The sequence below is a fragment of the Microtus pennsylvanicus genome, chromosome 2 (genome assembly GCF_037038515.1).
Source record: "Microtus pennsylvanicus isolate mMicPen1 chromosome 2, mMicPen1.hap1, whole genome shotgun sequence".
Lineage (NCBI taxonomy): Eukaryota > Metazoa > Chordata > Mammalia > Rodentia > Cricetidae > Microtus > Microtus pennsylvanicus.
The window spans coordinates 130,532,060-130,550,186 of NC_134580.1; the positions used below are offsets into that span (position 1 = coordinate 130,532,060).

Here is an 18,127-nt window from a genome sequence, read left to right on the forward strand (position 1 = left end):
TCCAAAGTCCCTTACATCTGAGGCTCTACTTCTCGCTCCTAAAAATCTTCTATTCCTACGATTTTTTTTTACATGCTGCTCTAATATTAAGACTATACTATTAACTTGACGGGCAGTGGTGGCGCACGCCTTTAATCCCAGCACTCAGGAGGCAGGCAGATCTCTCTGAGTTTGAGGCCAATCTAGTCATCAAAGTAAGTCCCAGGACAGTCAGAGAAACCCTGCCTCGAGAAACAAAAACACAGTTTAAAATCTATAATATGTCAGCCGGGCGGTGGTGGCGCACGCCTTTAATCCCAGCACTCGGGAGGCAGAGGCAGGTGGATCTCTGTGAGTTCGAGACCAGCCTGGTCTACAAGAGCTAGTTCCAGGACAGGCTCCAAAACCACAGAGAAACCCTGTTTCGAAAAACCAAAAAAAAAAAAAAAAACTATAATATGTCACAAAGGAGAGTTCTGTGTTGCTGCTGGAAAAGCTGTCTATTTTGTGTGTATGGATCTGTGCCTGTAGGGTTTCCTGTGGACACAGGACCACACAAAATTACATCAGGCTCAGTTAAATGTATCAATGTATGTGGCCACTGCATGTTTGTTCCTGACTGATCCTGGATGTGTGAGTTTACTATACTCTTTGTGTCCTGATGATAGCTTGACTGTAGCTGTTGTAACTAGCTGTCTGGGCTCAGAATTTGCCTCTGGGATTTCTGGCCACTGAGTCTGATGTAATGACAGAGATTTATATATCATTTGGGTATAAATAATATGAAAGTTGTTTTATGCTGTGCTACTTTATTTAAAAAATCAGCTAAGGAGCAGGGCGATGGTGGCGCACGCCTTTAATCCCAGCACTCGGGAGGCAGAGGCAGGCGGATCTCTGTGAGTTCAAGACCAGCCTGGTCTACAGAGCTAGTTCCAGGAGAGGCTCCAAAGCCACAGAGAAACCCTGTCTCGAAAAAGCAAAAAAATAAATAAATAAATAAAATAAAAAATAAAATAAAAATCAGCTAAGGGAATTAGGTATGGTTAACAATCTGAAACACTAGTTGGCACAGGAAAGGATCCCAACAGCAGAGGCCTTAAATAAATGGGACCTCATAAAACTAAAATGTTTCTGTATAGCAAAGGAAACAATCACACAAGTGAAGAAGCAGCCTAGAGAATGAGAAAAATACCAGTTAGACATCTGACAGAGGGTTAGTGCCTACAACATAAAGAACTCAAAATCAAACAAGAAAACAAACAATCCAATTTAAAATGGGATATAGACCTAAACAGAGTTCTCAAAAAACAAAATACAAATGGCTGAGAGACTTTTTAAAAAATATTCAACATCCTTTGCCATCAGGGAAATGCAAACTAAAAGTTGAGATTTCATTTTAGCCCAGTGAGAATGACTAAAATAAAAACATCAAACAACAAAAACATTGATTGAAATCAGGCAGTGGCGGTGTGCACACCTTTAATCCCAGCACTGGGGAGGCAGAGACAGATGAGTCCTGTAAATTCGAAGCCAGCCTGGTCTACAGAGCTATTTCCAGGACAACCGTGACTGTTTCGCAGAGGAACCCTGTCTCAAAAACCAACCCTCCACCCCAACAAAGAAGACTATCCAGGTATGGTGGCACTGGCTTTTAATCCCAACATTCCATTTGCAGAAGCAGGTAGATCTCTGTGACTTCAAGGACAGCCTGATCTAATTTCACAGCAGCCAGGGCAACAGTCAGATCCTCCCATCGCAATAAAACCAAACCACACCACAATGACAAGAGGTGCTGCTGTGGATGTGGAAACAGAACACTATTCACCGCTCCACCCCGTGAACCAGTGCAGGCTTCCTCCAGAAGCTGGGCAGAGCTGCTACATGCTCCAGCTCAACCGCCCTGGTGCACACCGGGGACTCCACAGTCTACTGCAGAGATAATGCTCACCCACTGATGTTTACTGTTCTGTAGTCACAGTAGCCAAGAAATGAAGACAAATTAGATGTCCATCAACTGAAGAATGGGTGCAAATACGGCATATTTACACAACAGAGCATTTTAGCTATTAATAAAGATGAAATTGTAATTTTCTTCTCATATCAGTAGTCATTTGGAATACTCATGAAGGTCAGGAAGTTACTCGGTGCCGCGTTCAAGGGAGAGGAGACCAACTGCACTGGTATGAAGGAATCGTGGAAGAGGAATGTGAAACTAGGGTGAGGCAGTGGGAGGCAGAGGACAGAGTGGAGCAAGGGATAAACAATACTGAAGACCTTTTTAAAAAGACATAAGGAAAGGTACTACTGCAGGGCCTTCCTAAACCTGTCTATCCCCCCCATACACAAGTTAAAAATGGACTTACCCTGGAACAGAGCAACAGTGTTCCTACTAGACATCGGACGCTACCAAAAACCCAGGGCCAGCTATGAGTTGCCTATTGGTGTTGTTGGCCAGTGAGGTCCCTTAGATCCCCCACAACTGCCACTACTCTTGGTTACCCTCCAGGAGGAAGAACCTATTGCTGAAGGCAGCATATGCTTGAGTCATAGAACATGGCAAAAGTCAAGCTGGGAAGCACCTGGAAGCTTTCTGCCTGCTGACCAGCTAGCTTTGACAGTCCAGAACAGTGCTGCGCAAGTCACTGAGGGAGAAAGGTTATTATTTATGCTCAGTTATGAACTCTAAAGCTACAAAAGTGACTGGCTTGGAAATACAGGCTCACTAGTTTAATAGTGGCACAAATATCATGGGAAGAACCAACCACCTTTGACTGAATCTAAATCCCTCTCTACAGGATGAAACCCAAACCAGGCACCATTATCAGACTAAGAGCCTATGGCTAAACAATTATAAGCCCAAGCTGGGCAGTGGTAACACATGCTTTTAATCCCAGCACTTGGGAGGCAGAGACAGGTGGATCTCTTTGAGTTCAAAGCCAGCCTGAACTATACAGCAAGTTCCAAGACAGACTCTAGAGCTACACAGAGAAACCCTGTTTCAAAAACAAAACGAAAAAAGAAAAGGAAAGAAAAAAAAAGAGAAATATCTCAAAGGTAGGGAGCAAATTGTTGTGAATGACTGAGGTTTGGTGTTGCGGGAGATCCTACTGCTCCTCCAGCCAATAGCCGCTGAGATACCAGCCCATTGGGGCGTGGTCTCTCTTTTAAAAAGCGGCCACTTCCCTCCTCGCTCTCTTACTTCCTGCTCCGCCTACCTAATTTTCTGTCCTATCAGGCCAAGCAGTTTTATTAGTTAACCAATGAAAGCAACAGATAAGATACAAGACCCACCTCCATAATTTCCTCTTTTTCTGTTTAAACAAAAAAGAAAGGCTTTAACTTTAACATAGTAAAATTACATATAACAAAACAGTTATCAAGTAAGAATTACAGTTACAATATTTATATCTACTTTATCTTTTATCATAACTAAGGAAAACTATAACTATAACTAACCATTCTTCAACTCCATCAAAGACTCCAGAAGGATATAATATTACCTAAGCAAACAAGAAGTAAGAAAACTCTAGAAATGACAGAGACATCTCGCTGCCTGGACAGTCACCCAAAGTTCCTCTGTACCGTTGGGGCATTCATCTTCGGCCTACAGGCCCATATTTTCCAGCAGACATTTCCATAAAGCAGGAAATTTAAAAGACAATTCAGTCACTTTCTGCTGTGTCCTGCAGAATGTCTCGCAGACTCTTTAATGAGTCAGGAATCCCGAAAGACCATCTCACCTTTAGGCAAGTTCAGCAGTCCTCTTTCTGCGGCCAGCCCTCCTGCCTCAAACAGTCAGAGTTTGCCCTGGCAGGAAGGTCCAGAAAGCCGGCATTTTTAAACGGCGCAGCTTTTTTCCTGCTATAGCTGAAAACCAAAAAGCATGCATTCAGCTTTTCATCAACACCGTTTAAGTGTTTCTTGGTAGGACCTTTTAAAGAGTTACAGGGTTTTGCAGCTAAAGCTGAGTCAGGAAGCCTCTCTTAGATGAGAGTGCTTGCTTGCTTCTAGCAAGCAGAGCAGACCCGAGCCTATGGCTAAACAATTATAAGCCCAAGCTGGGCAGTGGTAACACACGCTTTTAATCTCAGCACTTGGGAGGCAGAGACAGGTGGATCTCTTTGAGTTCAAAGCCAGCCTGAACTATACAGCAAGTTCCAAGACAGACTCTAGAGCTACACAGAGAAACCCTGTTTCAAAAAACAAAACAAAACGAAAAAAGAGAAGGAAAGAAAAAAAAGAGAAATATCTCAAAGGTAGGGAGCAAATTGTTGTGAATGACTGAGGTTTGGAGTACATTTTGGGAGATCTGGACCGGAACTGGTCAAGTTTAAGGCATCAGTGGGACATTTCACTTAGAGAACTTGAGGAGGCTAGGCTGTTGAATTCTGGGGAAATAGGGTGGCCCAGGGACCAAAGGTATGAGGCCTAGAGGGAGGCAGCATATAGGTGTGTCAGGCAGATCAAGGCACACCTTTAGGACAGAGTCTGACGACAGACAGGGCCACGGCTGACCCACTTCTCCAAGCTGCCCTTCCTGGCTGCAAGAACACTCAATCTCCCGTGACACTGTTTATGGGACATAGCTCTCTACCAAGAGCAAACTGAGGCCAATATGTCAAGACTCAAACTTGACTGTAGCATGCTGTGCCATTCAGGCTAAGGCTGCCCCTCAGGATGCTGCAGAACTGAGAAGTTGCCAGAGACTTGGGTACAACCATGAGAATAAAAATCTAAACCCTTTAACCCCTGTCACTTCAAATGAGCTTTGTTGATGTCTGCTCCCTGCTTCACGGTCAGAGTCTATTCTCCTATAACAAGATGTTTAAGTGAGTCTCATGTATTGGGACAGTGTCTGGCTTTGTAGCACAGGTCAGCTCTGAAGTCACAGTAACCCTCTGACTTTAGTCTCCAGAGTCCTGGGATAACAGCATTTTTTTTTCTGGGACTGGACCTCACATTCCAGACTGACCTTGACCTTTGGATTCCCTGACTGCCTCAACCTCCCAAATGCTAGGATTACAGGTAGGTAGCACCACAACAGCCAGTCAGCCTTTCAGAAGCTCTTCCTAGAGAGGTTCCATTGCTCCGTAGGGACCCTCTTAACCCTTTAGTGACCGTCTGTCGGCACCTTCTTGTTTTCTGTGCACCTTTCCCACATTACATTTGGTACCCTGATTATTTTAAAAACATTTATTTTGAATTGTTTGTATTCACACCAGAAACTGGTTCTCCCCTTTCACTACATGGGTTTCAGGGATTGAACTCAGGTGGTTAGGTTTGGCAGAAAGCACCTTTACCCACAATCATCTCACTGGCCCACACTTTGATTTTATTATTTTTTTTTTTACTTAGTATACAAAGAAACTGGTCTTTGACATTCTCATACATATATTCACCTCTGCTCCTATTCTTTCCTCTTGTAAACACTATAGCCTTCCTTCTTACTTTTCTTGGCCAATCAGATAATATGGGATCATAGACATGTGCCACCGCATCCCACCTATGTGACCCAGGGTTTTCTGCATTCGAGGCAAGCACTCGACCAAGTGATCATTTTGTGTTTTCATAGGTGAATGTAATGAATGTAAGGTTTCTCCAGCTCTGGTTTGTGCTATTTACCGCCCTATTCACGTCCCTTCGTAAGCTGCTTCTGGCTTCCCTGTTTCAGTGACCTTCACTACCCCCACCCCTTTCTCCTTCTGTGTTTGAACCGTAGTTTACATTTCTATTCTCTTAATGATCCCTCCTGTTTTAAGTGTTATTTTTACATTTCTCTTTTTACGGTATGTGGAGATCAGAGGACAGCTTGTAGGTGTTCTCCTATCATTAAAAACTCTTTGCAGGTTCAGCAGAGAGATGCCCTGAGACAGACTTCAGTCTGCTGGCCACAGGGAAGCTGGAATGCCACAGAGAGCCAGCAGCAACCCCAGTACGAAAGCGAACCCTTCTCTAGGGGGAATGTCTCAGATTAGCATAATGAAGGCACTAAATAAATACGATTTAAGGCCATAACTAGGAAACCAATCCTCCCTAACCTGTAGCTGCTATATACTAGGAGCTTAGCATTTTAGGGAAAGAAGGCCTGGCTAATCTCCTCGGCAAGGGCAGCCTCTTTGCTCTAACAGATCCTGGAAATTGAACTCCGGCCCTCATGCTGGAGGGCAAGCACTCTTATCCACAGTGCCAGCTAGGGGCCTCCCCTTTTAGTTTTTGAAATATATACCTGGCCAAGCAGGCAATAATATACTTCTAAACAAATCCAGCGTCCTAGGACATTTAAAAAACAAAACAAACAAAAAACCCAGAGTCTCCTTATCTAGACCAAGCCGGTACTGAACTCAGAGATGAACCCACCTCTGCCTACAGAGTGCTAGGATTAAGGTGTGCCCCACCACTGCGCAGCCTCCCTAAAGCAGTCTTGGCGCCACTGCTCTCTTCTGTTCTAGGAATTCTTGTGACCCAAGCAACTTGTTCTCTCTCTTTTTTTTTTAAAGATTTATTTATTACATATACAGTACTCTGTCTGCTTGTATGCCTACAGTCAAGGAGAGGGCACCAGATCTCATTACAGATGGCTGTGAGCCACCATGTGGTTGCTGGGAATTGAACTCAGGACCTCTGGAAGAGCAGCCAGTACTCCTAACATCTGAGCCATCTCTCCAGCCCCCAGCAACTTGTTCTGTACCCCACAATCAGTACTATTTTTCTCTATATTAACTACCTGCCTAGTTTACTTATATATCCATCAGTTAATTTACCAGTTTTCATCTAACGTCTTCCTCCATGAAATTATACGCTGTTCCTGAAATACATCCTTTTTTCCCAAAACAATGGCCTTTTGTAAATTTATCCTTTTTTCTTCCTTACCTCAACTCTAGCCCATCTTTCTGCCTCAAACTCCCACAGAGCTAGGATTATAAGTATGAGCTACATCTGGCATTAATCTATTTTAAAAGTGCCTCTCCATGTCAATGCTCCCCACCTTGCGCAAAACCGGGTAGTTGAATTTAAGCTTTACACAGGCTAGGAAAGTACTCTACCCTGAGTAACATTCCTAGACCATACTTCTTTCTACTCTCAAGGGACTCCTCTCCCCGTGAATGCTCACTTTGTATGTTGTCAGTTCTGCGTGTTCTCTATCGTCTGGTTAGCGTCTTCGGATACACACTCCATTCAGTGATTTTACTCTTCTGCTTTATCTAATTCGCCTATCAACCTCGCATTGTGAAGACTATGCTTCCTGTGGCTGTTTCAGAATTTTTTGAAAGCCGGCGGGACGGAGGAGTGACGAGTGACGGACGGATACAGGGGTCCGGGACAAGACTGGAGCGATGGATGGCTCTGGAAATTATTACAAAGGACCTCAGTTCGGTTCCCATTACCTCCAGTATTACCTCCAGCCTCAAGAAATCCAACTTTGTCGTCTGACCTCCGCGGGCACTCGCACGCGCGTCGTACACTTACACAGACACATAACAACTTTAAAAAGCCTGGGTGTTCCACTCCCCCTCTCGCCTCACCTCTGTTACCATCTTTGACCTCTAATGCTAAGTTCGGTGAAGGCACGGTGTCCAAGAAGTGCAGGCGACGAAATGAAGGTGAAAACTTCAGTCTGGGGGACCTAGAGACAAGCCCGCCAACCGTGACGTCACAACGCTGTGACGCGCCCGGGGCTCCGCCCCCTCGCGACCTGCGCCGGGAATCCGGGCAGCCTGCGCCGTGGCGTCACAGGTCCGGGCAGGCGTGTTTTCCGTCGGCCCAATGGGAGCGGCGCGCCGGCCTCCCCTTTAAGGAATGTTGTGACCTGACGTCACCCAGGCGAGTTACCTCCCGCAGCCGCCACCGCCAGGCTCAGCGCGAGCCCTGCAGCCCTTGAGCTCGAGCCCCGGAGCCCCCGGCGCACCGAACCGCAGCCACATCCCTGAGCCGCGCGCCCCGGAGCTCCGGCTGCGCGCCCCGCCGGGCCCGCGCCATGCCCTCCGACCGGCCTTTCAAGCAGCGGCGCAGCTTCGGTGAGGCCCTGGGGGCGAACTGCGAGCAGGGACCAAGGGATGGGGGTGCCAGCCGGCCCCGATTGCCGCAGGTGACGTCAGCCCCATGACGTCAGGCACCAGCCGGCCGGACCCCGGGTGGAGAGGCCGCAAGGCCTGGCAGGGTCGCCCTCCTCCCTACCGCGTCCCCGGTTGAGGGTTGTGGGGCCGACGGCCCCGGGGGCGGGCGCTGGGGCGGGGCGGGCCCGGAGCCGCCCCTCGGGACGGCGAGGCGGAGTCGCGGGAGGCCTCAGCCCTGCGGGGCCTAACTCTTGAGTGCTGTCCACAGCCGACCGCTGTAAGGAGGTGCAGCAGATCCGCGACCAGCACCCCAGCAAGATCCCGGTGAGTCTGTAGCCCCCGCTGGCCACGCCCTGCCCTACTAGGTCCCGCCCCTGCCTTACGAGTCCCCCGCCCACTATGCTTCCAGGTGATCATCGAACGCTACAAGGGTGAGAAGCAGCTGCCTGTCCTGGATAAAACCAAGTTTCTGGTCCCAGACCATGTTAACATGAGCGAGTTGGTCAAGATCATCCGGTGCGTGGGCAGCCTCCCGAAGGCCTTGGGTGGGGTAGGGGCCAGGTTCCACTCGGAAGGGGTGGAGTGGGGCGAGGGGACAGGAGATAGGGCACCCAGCCCGTTCTAGGAGGCTGGGAAAGGTCAAGGTCGGGTTGAAGTGAACTTCTAAAGAGGTGAGGGCTAGAGCCCGGGCTGTGGTGGACGAAAAGTGAAGATTCAGAACCATTTTGGGTGGGTCACCCAGGCCCTCAGCAGGCGGCCTCCTCACCTGGCCTGCCTCCTGCCTCCGCAGGCGCCGCCTGCAGCTCAACCCCACGCAGGCCTTCTTCCTGCTGGTGAACCAGCACAGCATGGTGAGCGTATCCACGCCCATCGCGGACATCTATGAACAGGAGAAGGATGAAGACGGATTCCTCTACATGGTCTATGCCTCCCAAGAAACCTTTGGCTTCTGAGTCAGGAGTAAGGGTGGGGGGTGGTTGGGAATTCTGGTCAGGCTCTCTCCAGGGAGGTCCTGGCTCCTAAACTGAGCTTTTCAGTCCCTAGTGGGTTAGGCAGAGATGCAACCCCCCCACTCCAGGTAGGGGACACCAGCCAGCCTACCATACCCTGGGCCAGTCATATTAGGGCTCCTCTGGGTGCTGGCTGGGTTGGGAGTGGGGGGCAGCACCCCTGCTCTGTGGTTTGTCTTTTTTTTTTTAAGCCCCTTGCCTGTCTGCCCACCTGTCCCTCATCCACCTGAGGCTTTTGCCTCCTGCCAGAACTTGCCCACCCCCAAAAGGCTGGCTCCCCTTGTCCTGACATGGTGTATGGATCTGTGGTCATTTCCTCAGCAGAATAAAGATTGCTCAGGCCTGCCTGGCCCTTTGCCTCCAGCTGCTTGTTTGGGAGTGGGGAGGGCTGCTAGGTGACTGTGGCCACACACTTCTGCCAGTCAGGGTTTGTGGGTTCCCAGAAACCTACTCCTTAGTACAGGATGTCATACAGTATTAGGGGCCAAACTCAACCCACTCCAGGAATAGATGTCATCAGAACAACAACACTGAAAAACCCACACATTTATTAAGTTTAGCCACAACCTATAAAGCCCTGCTCACCTGCTGCTTCCCCCTTCCTTCCTGTGCAGAGTCCAACTGGGGTGCTCCTAGCTTCTCCCCATGGGGCTTGTGGCCAGCTATGAGTCCCCTTTGGTGCCAGAGATTTGCAACCCTGGATTTGAACCTCTTCTGTCTGAGGACTTGCCTGCTGGCAACTCTGGATGAAGGATGGCCTGGCTTCTGGCCCTTCCCCCTCTTGTCCATGCAGCCCTGTGCCGGCCAGGGCTACTTGAGCACAAGCATAGCCTCTGTGCCGTCCTTGGCAGTCAAATAGAGACCATGTGTGAGGTAATACTCCCGTCGCAGGAAGGCATAGAAGTAGTCGGAGATGAGCAGGATCTGGCAGGGGAAGAGAGAATGAGAAGCCATGGGGCACACTTTACTAAATAGGGCCGCTGTGGGCTGAGACAGTTCCTGCCTGGCACCTCCCATCAAAGCCCAATCTGTGAGCCTACCCAGGGACCTCCTTCCCTCCTGGCACGTACCTACTTCTGAAAGAGCTTACTGACCACCTGGCAGCTGCCTGCACTTTACCTTCTGCTCCCTTGTTTACACTTCCATCCTTGGGAATCTAGACCAGTGTTCTAGGAAACAGTGCGTGTACCTTGTCTTTTCCCACAGGCACTCCCCATCCAGCCTCCAGGGGCTCAGGACACAGAACTGCCTAGTATTTCTCCCATACACACAGCCCACAATTCTACTTTGAAAACATACAATTCCACCCATCCCTGTAACAACCCCCAACAAAGTCACTGTTGTCACGTAAACAGTAACAAAACCACTTCCCAGGGTTCCCTGCTCTTAAACCCTGTCCTGTACCAGCGGGAGCTTTTTAGACCACAAATCTGATCATGTTACTGCTTGATTTGAGTTCTCCCAAAGGCTTCTAGCGCTTCAGACCCCTTGAGCTTCAGGTCCTTGCACCTGGTCCCTGCTGCGCGTTACATCACTTCCTGCACTGCCTTTCTAACCACAGGTCTTTGCGGTTTCCTCTGCATTATCATCTAAATACCTGTCCGCTCTTCAACTCTGTTGCAGGCTCACTTACCCTTGCCTAGGTCCTAACCGCTTAACCTCTCTGCTGACATAAACTCATTCAGACTGCAACTTCACACAACTGTGTGACACTTTGTGGTAATACTGCTTCTGCTAAGGATGAGCCCTGCAGCCTTTGCTGCTGTGACATTTATCTGCCACAACTCAGTCTGACCACAAAATCAAAAGGGGCCGGGAATCTCAGTCCATTCTCACCCTAAATAAAGCCTCAGAGAGAAACAGGATTTGTCTCACTTGCACACTTAACCCCAAAGTCTGCAACCCTATTCAGTCCAACATGCCCAAGACTGGACTAACTGGAGCTGACACGGGAGTGCCCCACCTCACCAAAGAAGGCAGGCACTATCGGAGACACCACAGTTCTCAAAAGCTTTTGGAGTACCAGCAGCAACCAACTCTTAGTTCACATGGGGAGACAGGCCTTGAATATGGCAAACATTGAGTGAGAGTCTTGGGGCAGATCAGGTTGAGGTAAGTCTCCAGAGCCCTGTCCTGCAGCTAATAGACTTTTCTGAAGGCAGAAGAGCTGCTACAAAGACCCTGGTGGCCAAAAGCACTGATAGTCTCTGGACACATACCTACCATTATCTCACTGGGAGGTTAATGGTCTATTTTACTAGTAGAGAAATTGAGGCTCATCTGGGCGGTGGTGGCGCATGCCTTTAATTCCAGCACTCGGGAAGCCAAGGCAGGCCTGGACTACAGAGCTAGTTCCAGGACAGACTCCAAAGCTACACAGAGAAACCCTGACTCGAAAAACTACAAAAACAAAAAAGAAATAAATTGAGGCTCAAGGCATTCAGTTTGTTGGACCAAGGCCATACCTGGAGGGTAATATGCTGTGGGCCCCGGCTACAAAAGGACACGGGGTTCTGTAACATATTAGCAAGCAACCAGGCAGTCTTTGGCCAGCCTGGTGAAGGCAGCAATCACTGACCTTGAGCCCTGGGGCTTTCTCACCGAGACCCCAAGACGTTCTGTCTGGGAAAGGGAAACCCAGTTCCTGTGGCAGGGTAGGTGAGAGGCAATTGTGAGATTCAGAATTCACAATTTGTCCCATGGTGATGAGCTGGCTAGGTCAAAGGAAGGCAAATCAAACTAGGTTATTAGGTTGAGACACATCTGGGAATAACATTTTTTGTTTGTTTGTCTTGCAAATTAATGTTGGCAATAGCTGGATGGTGGTTCAATCCCAGTGCTCAGGAGGCAGTCTTTTGAGTTCAAGGCCAGCCTGGTCTACAGAGCGAGTTCCAGGAATCCACCAGAGCTACACAGAAAAACCCATCTCAAAAAGCCAATAAGCTGGGCAGTGGTGGCACACGCCTTTAATCCCACCACTCTGGAGGCAGAGTTTGAGGCCAGCCTGGTTTGTAAGAGCTAGTTCCAGGACAGGTTCCAAAACTACAGAGAAAACCTGTCTCGAAAAACAAGCAAACAAGCCGGGCGGTGGTGGCGCACGCCTTTAATCCCAGCACTTGGGAGGCAGAGGCAGGCGGATCTCTGTGAGTTCGAGACCAGCCTGGTCTACAAGAGCTAGTTCCAGGACAACCTCTAAAGCTACAGAGAAACCCTGTCTCGAAAAACCAAAAAAAAAAAAAAAAAAAAGAAAAAGAAAAACAAGCAAACAACAACAACAAAAAGCCAATAATAATAATATTGGCAATTTTATAGGATCCAATCTAATGTGATATGGGAATATACAAATATTAAACACATTATTCAAAAGGACCTGACCTAAAGAAATAACTGTAGGGCCGTAAGAGCAGCTGTTTTTTTTTTTTTTATTTGTTTGTTTCCTTTAGAAACAGGATCTGAAAAGCCCAGAGTAGCCTCAAACTTGCTGTGCAGCAGAGGACGACCTTGAACTCAATCCTCTAGCTCCTACCTCTCTAGTGCTGGGATTACAGAGAAGCAACTCCTACCACAGGAGCAGCCCAGGAGCTATTCTTATAAACCTTAATTCTGTCCACCACATTCCTGTATTCCTTGGACTAAAAAATTCAGGCCCAGCATGGTGGCACATACTTGTAATCCCAGCACTTGGAAGGGGAGACTGGAGGATTACTACAAATTTTTTGTTTTGTTTTAGATTTTTTGAAAAAAGGGGTCTCTCTATGTAGCCCTGCCTGTCCTGGAATTCTCGATGGATTCTCGGCTGGCCTTAAATTTAGAGATACCCTGCCTCTGAGGGCTGGAATAAAGGCATTATACCTGGCTGGTTTCTGCAAGTTCCAGGGCAGCCTGGGCTAGAGTGAGACTATTTCAAAACAAACCCCAAAACCAAACATGGCAAATCAAGTGCATCAGCTTGAAATCACACGGGTGACATTCTGACAGAAGGGAGCTTGGCCTGCGGATTCTTTCCTTTAGGTTTATTTTACTCTACAGTTTTCCTGCATACACGTATGTGCACCGTGTGTGTCTGTTGGGGTTGTGGATGGTTGTGAGTAACCAGGTGGGATATGGGGAGTTAAACTGGGATTATCTGCCAGAACAGCAAGTGTACTTAACTGCTGAACCATCTCTCCATCCCCGGGGGTTCTTTAAAAACAAAGAGAACAAGTCTCAGTCTGATAACAAACCAACCCTAGGGGATCTGAACAATAAATATGAGGTGCAGAGCAGAGGGCACTGGGGAGACACAACCAAGTATAACACGGTCCTCTAGGTTGGTCCTGGACGAAGAAGACATGACTCCCATTCAGTTAGGAGTAATGTCCCAGAGTGGGTTCTCAGTTTAATAAAAGTTCTGTACAATTTAAGATGTTAACACGGGAAAACAGACTGGGATATATAGGGTTTCTCTTTATCTCTGCAACCTTCTATGACTCCAAGACAAACTCCACAATACAAGATTTATCTAGAGAAAAACAAAAACAATTGTCTTTTTGGCTGTTGGGGTTTTGTTTGTTTTTGTTGTTTTTTGTTTGTTTGTTTTGAGAGAGAGCCTCTCTAAGCAGACCAGGCTGGCCTCCACTCAGAGATCCTCCAGCCTCTCTGCCTCACGACTGCTAGGATTAAAGGTGTGCACCATTCCACTTGTTTTATGTTGAGACAGGATATCTTGAAACCCATGCTGGCCTTAACTATGTAGCAAAGAATCCCCTTGAACTTCTAAACCCGATTCTACCTCTCAAATGCTGAGGTTACAAGTATGTGCCACCATATATTTTTATGTGGTATTGGGAATTGAATCTAGGGCTTTTTTGCATACTAAGCAAGTACTCTATGAAAGCTGTATCAAGATAGCATGGGGCACGCCTTAGACCCAGCATTTGGGAGGCAGAAGAGGGCATATCTGGGCTCAAGGCCAGCCTGGTCTACAGCACCAGTTCCAGGACAGCCAGGATGCTAACAGTAACACAGAGAAACCCTGCCTCAAAAAAACTAACAGCCAGGCGGTGGTAGCGCATGCTTTTAATCCCAGCACTGGGGAGGCAGAGACGAGCAGATCTCTGTGAGTTTGAGCCAGCCTGGTCTAATTCCAGGACAGGCTCCAAAAGCTATATTCTCAGTCTGTTTGTTTATTTGTTTGAGACAGGGTCTTAATATCTAATCTAAGCTGCTCTGGCATTTACTACTTAGCGAAAAGGTAGAGGCTGGAGGATCAAGGAGTTCAAGGTCATCCTTGGCAACAAGTGAATTTTAGACCCAGTCTGGTACATATGGACTATTTTTTAAATTAGTTTTATTTTATGTGCATTGGTGTGAGGGTGTCAGATCCCCTGAAACTGGAGTTACAGACAATTGTGAGTTGCCATGTGGGTGCTGGGAATTGAATTCGGGTACTCTGGAAGAGCAGCCAGTGCTCTTAAATGCTGAGCCATCTCTCCAGCTTCCATGTGGACTATTTATTGTATGTGAGAATACAATGAACCTCGAAAACATTTTGGTGGGTAAGACACAGTGAAGAATACCTATAATTCCAGCATTCAGGAGGCAGAGGCAGAGGGATCTTTTCAAGTTCAAGGCTAGCCTGATCTACAGAGTGAATTCCAGGCATCCCAAGGATGTAAACTTGATTTCAAAGCAAAATCGGTAAAAGGTGGATTTGACAAATAGATGCGAAAGACCCGAAATTTCAACTATGTTAATTGTCTAAGTGAAAATAAATATTGAACTCTATTCAATGATGTAAAAGCTGACATACTTAGCAGGAAATGTACTGATGCCTGCATTTCAATTTGAAATAAATGTAAAAATAATCCGGGAGGAGTTGGTGAGATGGCTCAGAAGGTTGAGGCACCTGCGGCCAAGCTGATGACATGAGTCTCTCCCCAGATCCCACATGATGGTGGGAGAGAACTGATTCCAGAAGCTCTTCTCTGCCCACATGCATGCATGGCTTGTGCATGACCCCCTCCACAAACACAAAACAGAAAAGAACAGGGCATGTTGGTGAAGCACCTAGAAGACCCTAATCAAAAAGCCCAAAATAGTAAGTAAAAAAAAAAAATCCAAATAACAATAAAATAAATAAAAGATGGCTTACAGGATGGATTTTGTAACCAAGGAGTACTGTAGCATGTCACTGATAGGGTCTTTGTAGTGGACATATGAGTGCTCAGTGCGCCAAATTTGCATAATAAAGTGTAGAAAAGGGCCCTACTCATTTTGGCACACAGTCTCACGTCCTCAGTTCTGGGAGGGGCCATGGCTACAGGGAAAGGATAGAAGGCTAGCTTGAGCTTGGCCCTTTCAGAGGAAAGCCTGGGCCTGGGACTTTCCATTAAGACTACAAGAAGAAGGGATTTCCCAGAGGTTCTAGAATTCACCCTGCTCAACAGCTGCAAACCCACAGCCCCTTTGCCTGTTCTGAGCAGGAGAAAGTTGAGCAGGGAATAACAAAAGCATGAGCAAGTCAGTAACCGACTTTCTGTTCCTTAAATTTCCTTTTCCTCACATATAAAATGAGAACAATCAGCTCCAGTTTATTACACACCAGAATGGTCTTCCCTAGTCTATACCTAGGATTTAGGGGCCCAAGAACATGCTTGTCCCTCTGCCTGTTTTTGGAAGCTGCCCTACTTGTTGTGGCTGATCACCCAGCCTCTCGCTTGGGTGCTATTTCTACACTCCCGAACCTCCTCTAAGACTCCTTTGATCCCCAACACAGCCATTTTGTTGTTGTTGGCTATTTTGTTTTTTGATTTGTTGTTGTTTGGACAGGGTCTCACTATGTGCCTCTGGCTTAGAACTCACTAGGTAAACCAATTTCCCTTGCACTCACAGAACCACCTGCCTCTGCCTCCTGAGTGCTAGGATTGAAGGAGTGCACTAACACAGCATCAGGAGTGCAGGGCTGGGGAGGACAGAGGGGGTGTCTTCCTGATCTCTTCGTTGTTTTTTCATTTTTGAGACAGGCTGCCCTGGAACTCACTGTGTAGACCAGGCTGGCTTGAACTCGGTGCGATCTGCCTGCTTCAGTCCCCTGGATGCTCAGATTACAAGCACAAACTCTGCACCACACCCGGTTCCTGCAGTATCTTCAGAGCTATCATGCCTCCAAACACTGACAGAAGCCTCTGCTGCTCCACCTGCCCCCATAAGAACCCTATGCTTAGTTATATGACCCCAACGGGGTGGCATCTGCTACAGCTTTAGAGCCTTTGGCCTGGTACAGGGCTCATATTCTGGGTGCACGTGTTGGTCCTTAGGCTTCTGGCATTACCCTTCAGGCCTTGGCAATCATAAAGTACCCAGGACTGCACTTCTCCACTCTGTAGTGGAGACTTCATGAGGTAACCAGGGTCACAAAAATGAAATGAGACTCAGAATACGCTTCAGTGCAGATGTAACAGGAGAGAGAGAATAAAAAGATCTTCTAAGCACCTGGCCAGTCCCTTTAGGAACGTCACAACTCCCAAACTGGGGTCCATTTATAACCCAAGGTCACAGGTGAGTGGAAAGTCGAGCTATATCATCAGCCCTGCTTGTCTACATCCAAAAATCTGAGTTCTTTCCTCCACCCTCCACCTCCTAGCTTGGCACGCAAATTGGCCAAGGCTGGCTGATACTCCATGCCCTAACAAGCATCCTGTAGGCTGTGCTCCCCAGTTCCCAGATCTGCTACTCTACCAGATTCTTCATGGAAAAGGCAAAGTAAGTCTGAGACTTCAGAGTCAACTGGGTTATCCACCTTGACCAATTGGAGCCTCTTGACTACAGCTCCTGGAAACAGATGTGATCACCTTAGCATGTCTTGACTCCCTAGGCCTCCTCCTTCTGCTGGAGACACTGACACTCTGGAGGACTTCAGCTGGTTGCCACAGTTGGCCAAGTGCTGCTTCCTTGGCCACCAGCCTGAAGTCTAGACAAGTAGAAGCCAAGGAGGCTGGCAGCTGAGTGTGGAGCACTGGCCTGCCCACTCTGGCCAAACAGACCCTGCAAGGGAGGGGGCGGAGCCTCACCTTCCAACTCTAAAGAGAAAAACAGCAGGAAAGGGGGAGTGGTGTCACAGGCCTGCAAACCCTGCACTTGAGAGGTGGAAGGAGGAGGACCAGAAATTCAAGTCATTCTCAGTCACTCAGTAAGTCAGAGGCCAGCATGAGCTACAGGAAAGAGATCCTGTCTCTAAAACAAAGAAAAAGTGAGCGAATCACCGGGCTTCAAGTCACTGTTACCAGGTAGGACTGCAGACTGGTGCCAGAGCAGCAATTGTTATTACCTGGTCCTTTCGATTCTCAAAAACATTCCTGTTCAACACCATACCGAGTCCTCACAGCCACCTTCCTACTCAAGAAATGAAGAGTACGACCTCTCACCAGATTACAGCAGCCTCCTCCACACCAGAATTCCCGCTCACAACCCCTTCTCTTTCTGGCAGCATACAGTTTGCAGTCTGAATCCAATCACATTTATCCTTGGTTGAAAACTAATGGTTCAGCCTGAACCTCAGCGTAACGAGGTCCCTAAGGGCCGTGTAGCTCTGACCACTGCAACCCTGGAATGTTCCCATTCTTTGTCAGCAAGCACAACCAATACTACACAAGCACTAGTAACACGCAGCGCGACCCTCTCCCTCGGGTATCCCATCTCTCTTTCTCCCCCCTCCTCCTCCTGCTCCTCCTGGTACCCAGCTGGACCCTGTATGTTCCCCAGAACTGTATTTAGAAGCCACTTTTCTCAAGCATCCACAGTCCTGGCTCCACGCTCCCAGCCCCACGGTGAGCCCATCACACTGCTCTGCCCTGCTTGTTTATTTGTATTCTCTCCCAGACTGTGGGTTCCTATGTCTCGTTCACCTAAAGGGCTACAGAGAACAGTGGTTATATGGTCGGAGCATGCTGAGATCTCTCCTGCAGGACATAAACAGGAGATTCCTCTTTTTTTTTTTTTTTTTTTTTTTGCTTCTTTCAGAGCAAAAGAAGATGACCAAGCTGCTCGCTCTGTCTGTCTGTCTGTCTGTCTGTCTGTCTGTCTGTCTGTCTATCTATCTATCTA

At 47.8% G+C, this 18,127-nt stretch overlaps 2 protein-coding genes across 2 annotated transcripts in view; one reads left to right on the top strand and one right to left on the bottom strand.

The window, feature by feature from the left end:
* The first annotated feature begins 7,804 nt into the window (after positions 1–7,804).
* On the top strand, positions 7,805–9,394 carry Map1lc3a (microtubule associated protein 1 light chain 3 alpha). Its single transcript, XM_075962656.1, has 4 exons — positions 7,805–7,994; positions 8,302–8,357; positions 8,443–8,549; positions 8,824–9,394. The coding sequence occupies exons 1-4, from the start codon at positions 7,955–7,957 to the stop codon at positions 8,984–8,986; spliced, it is 366 nt and encodes a 121-aa protein (XP_075818771.1). The 5' UTR covers positions 7,805–7,954; the 3' UTR covers positions 8,987–9,394.
* Positions 9,395–9,574: 180 nt separating this feature from the next.
* The window catches only part of Pigu (phosphatidylinositol glycan anchor biosynthesis class U), an 83,527-nt gene continuing 74,974 nt past the window's right edge, over positions 9,575–18,127 (bottom strand). Inside the window, exon 12 of the mRNA XM_075962654.1 lies at positions 9,575–9,967. Within this exon, the coding sequence (XP_075818769.1) occupies positions 9,854–9,967 (114 nt within the window). The 3' untranslated portion in view covers positions 9,575–9,853. The remainder of the gene's footprint in view (positions 9,968–18,127) is intronic.

Excerpts from the sequence above, each read along its gene's own strand:
- Map1lc3a (XM_075962656.1), top strand. The coding sequence starts at position 7,955 with ATGCCCTCCGACCGGCCTTTCAAGCAGCGGCGCAGCTTCG. Across the intron at positions 8,358-8,442 it reads AGCACCCCAGCAAGATCCCG|GTGATCATCGAACGCTACAA; the intron begins GTGAGTCTGTAG and ends CTATGCTTCCAG. Across the intron at positions 8,550-8,823 it reads GAGTTGGTCAAGATCATCCG|GCGCCGCCTGCAGCTCAACC; the intron begins GTGCGTGGGCAG and ends CTGCCTCCGCAG.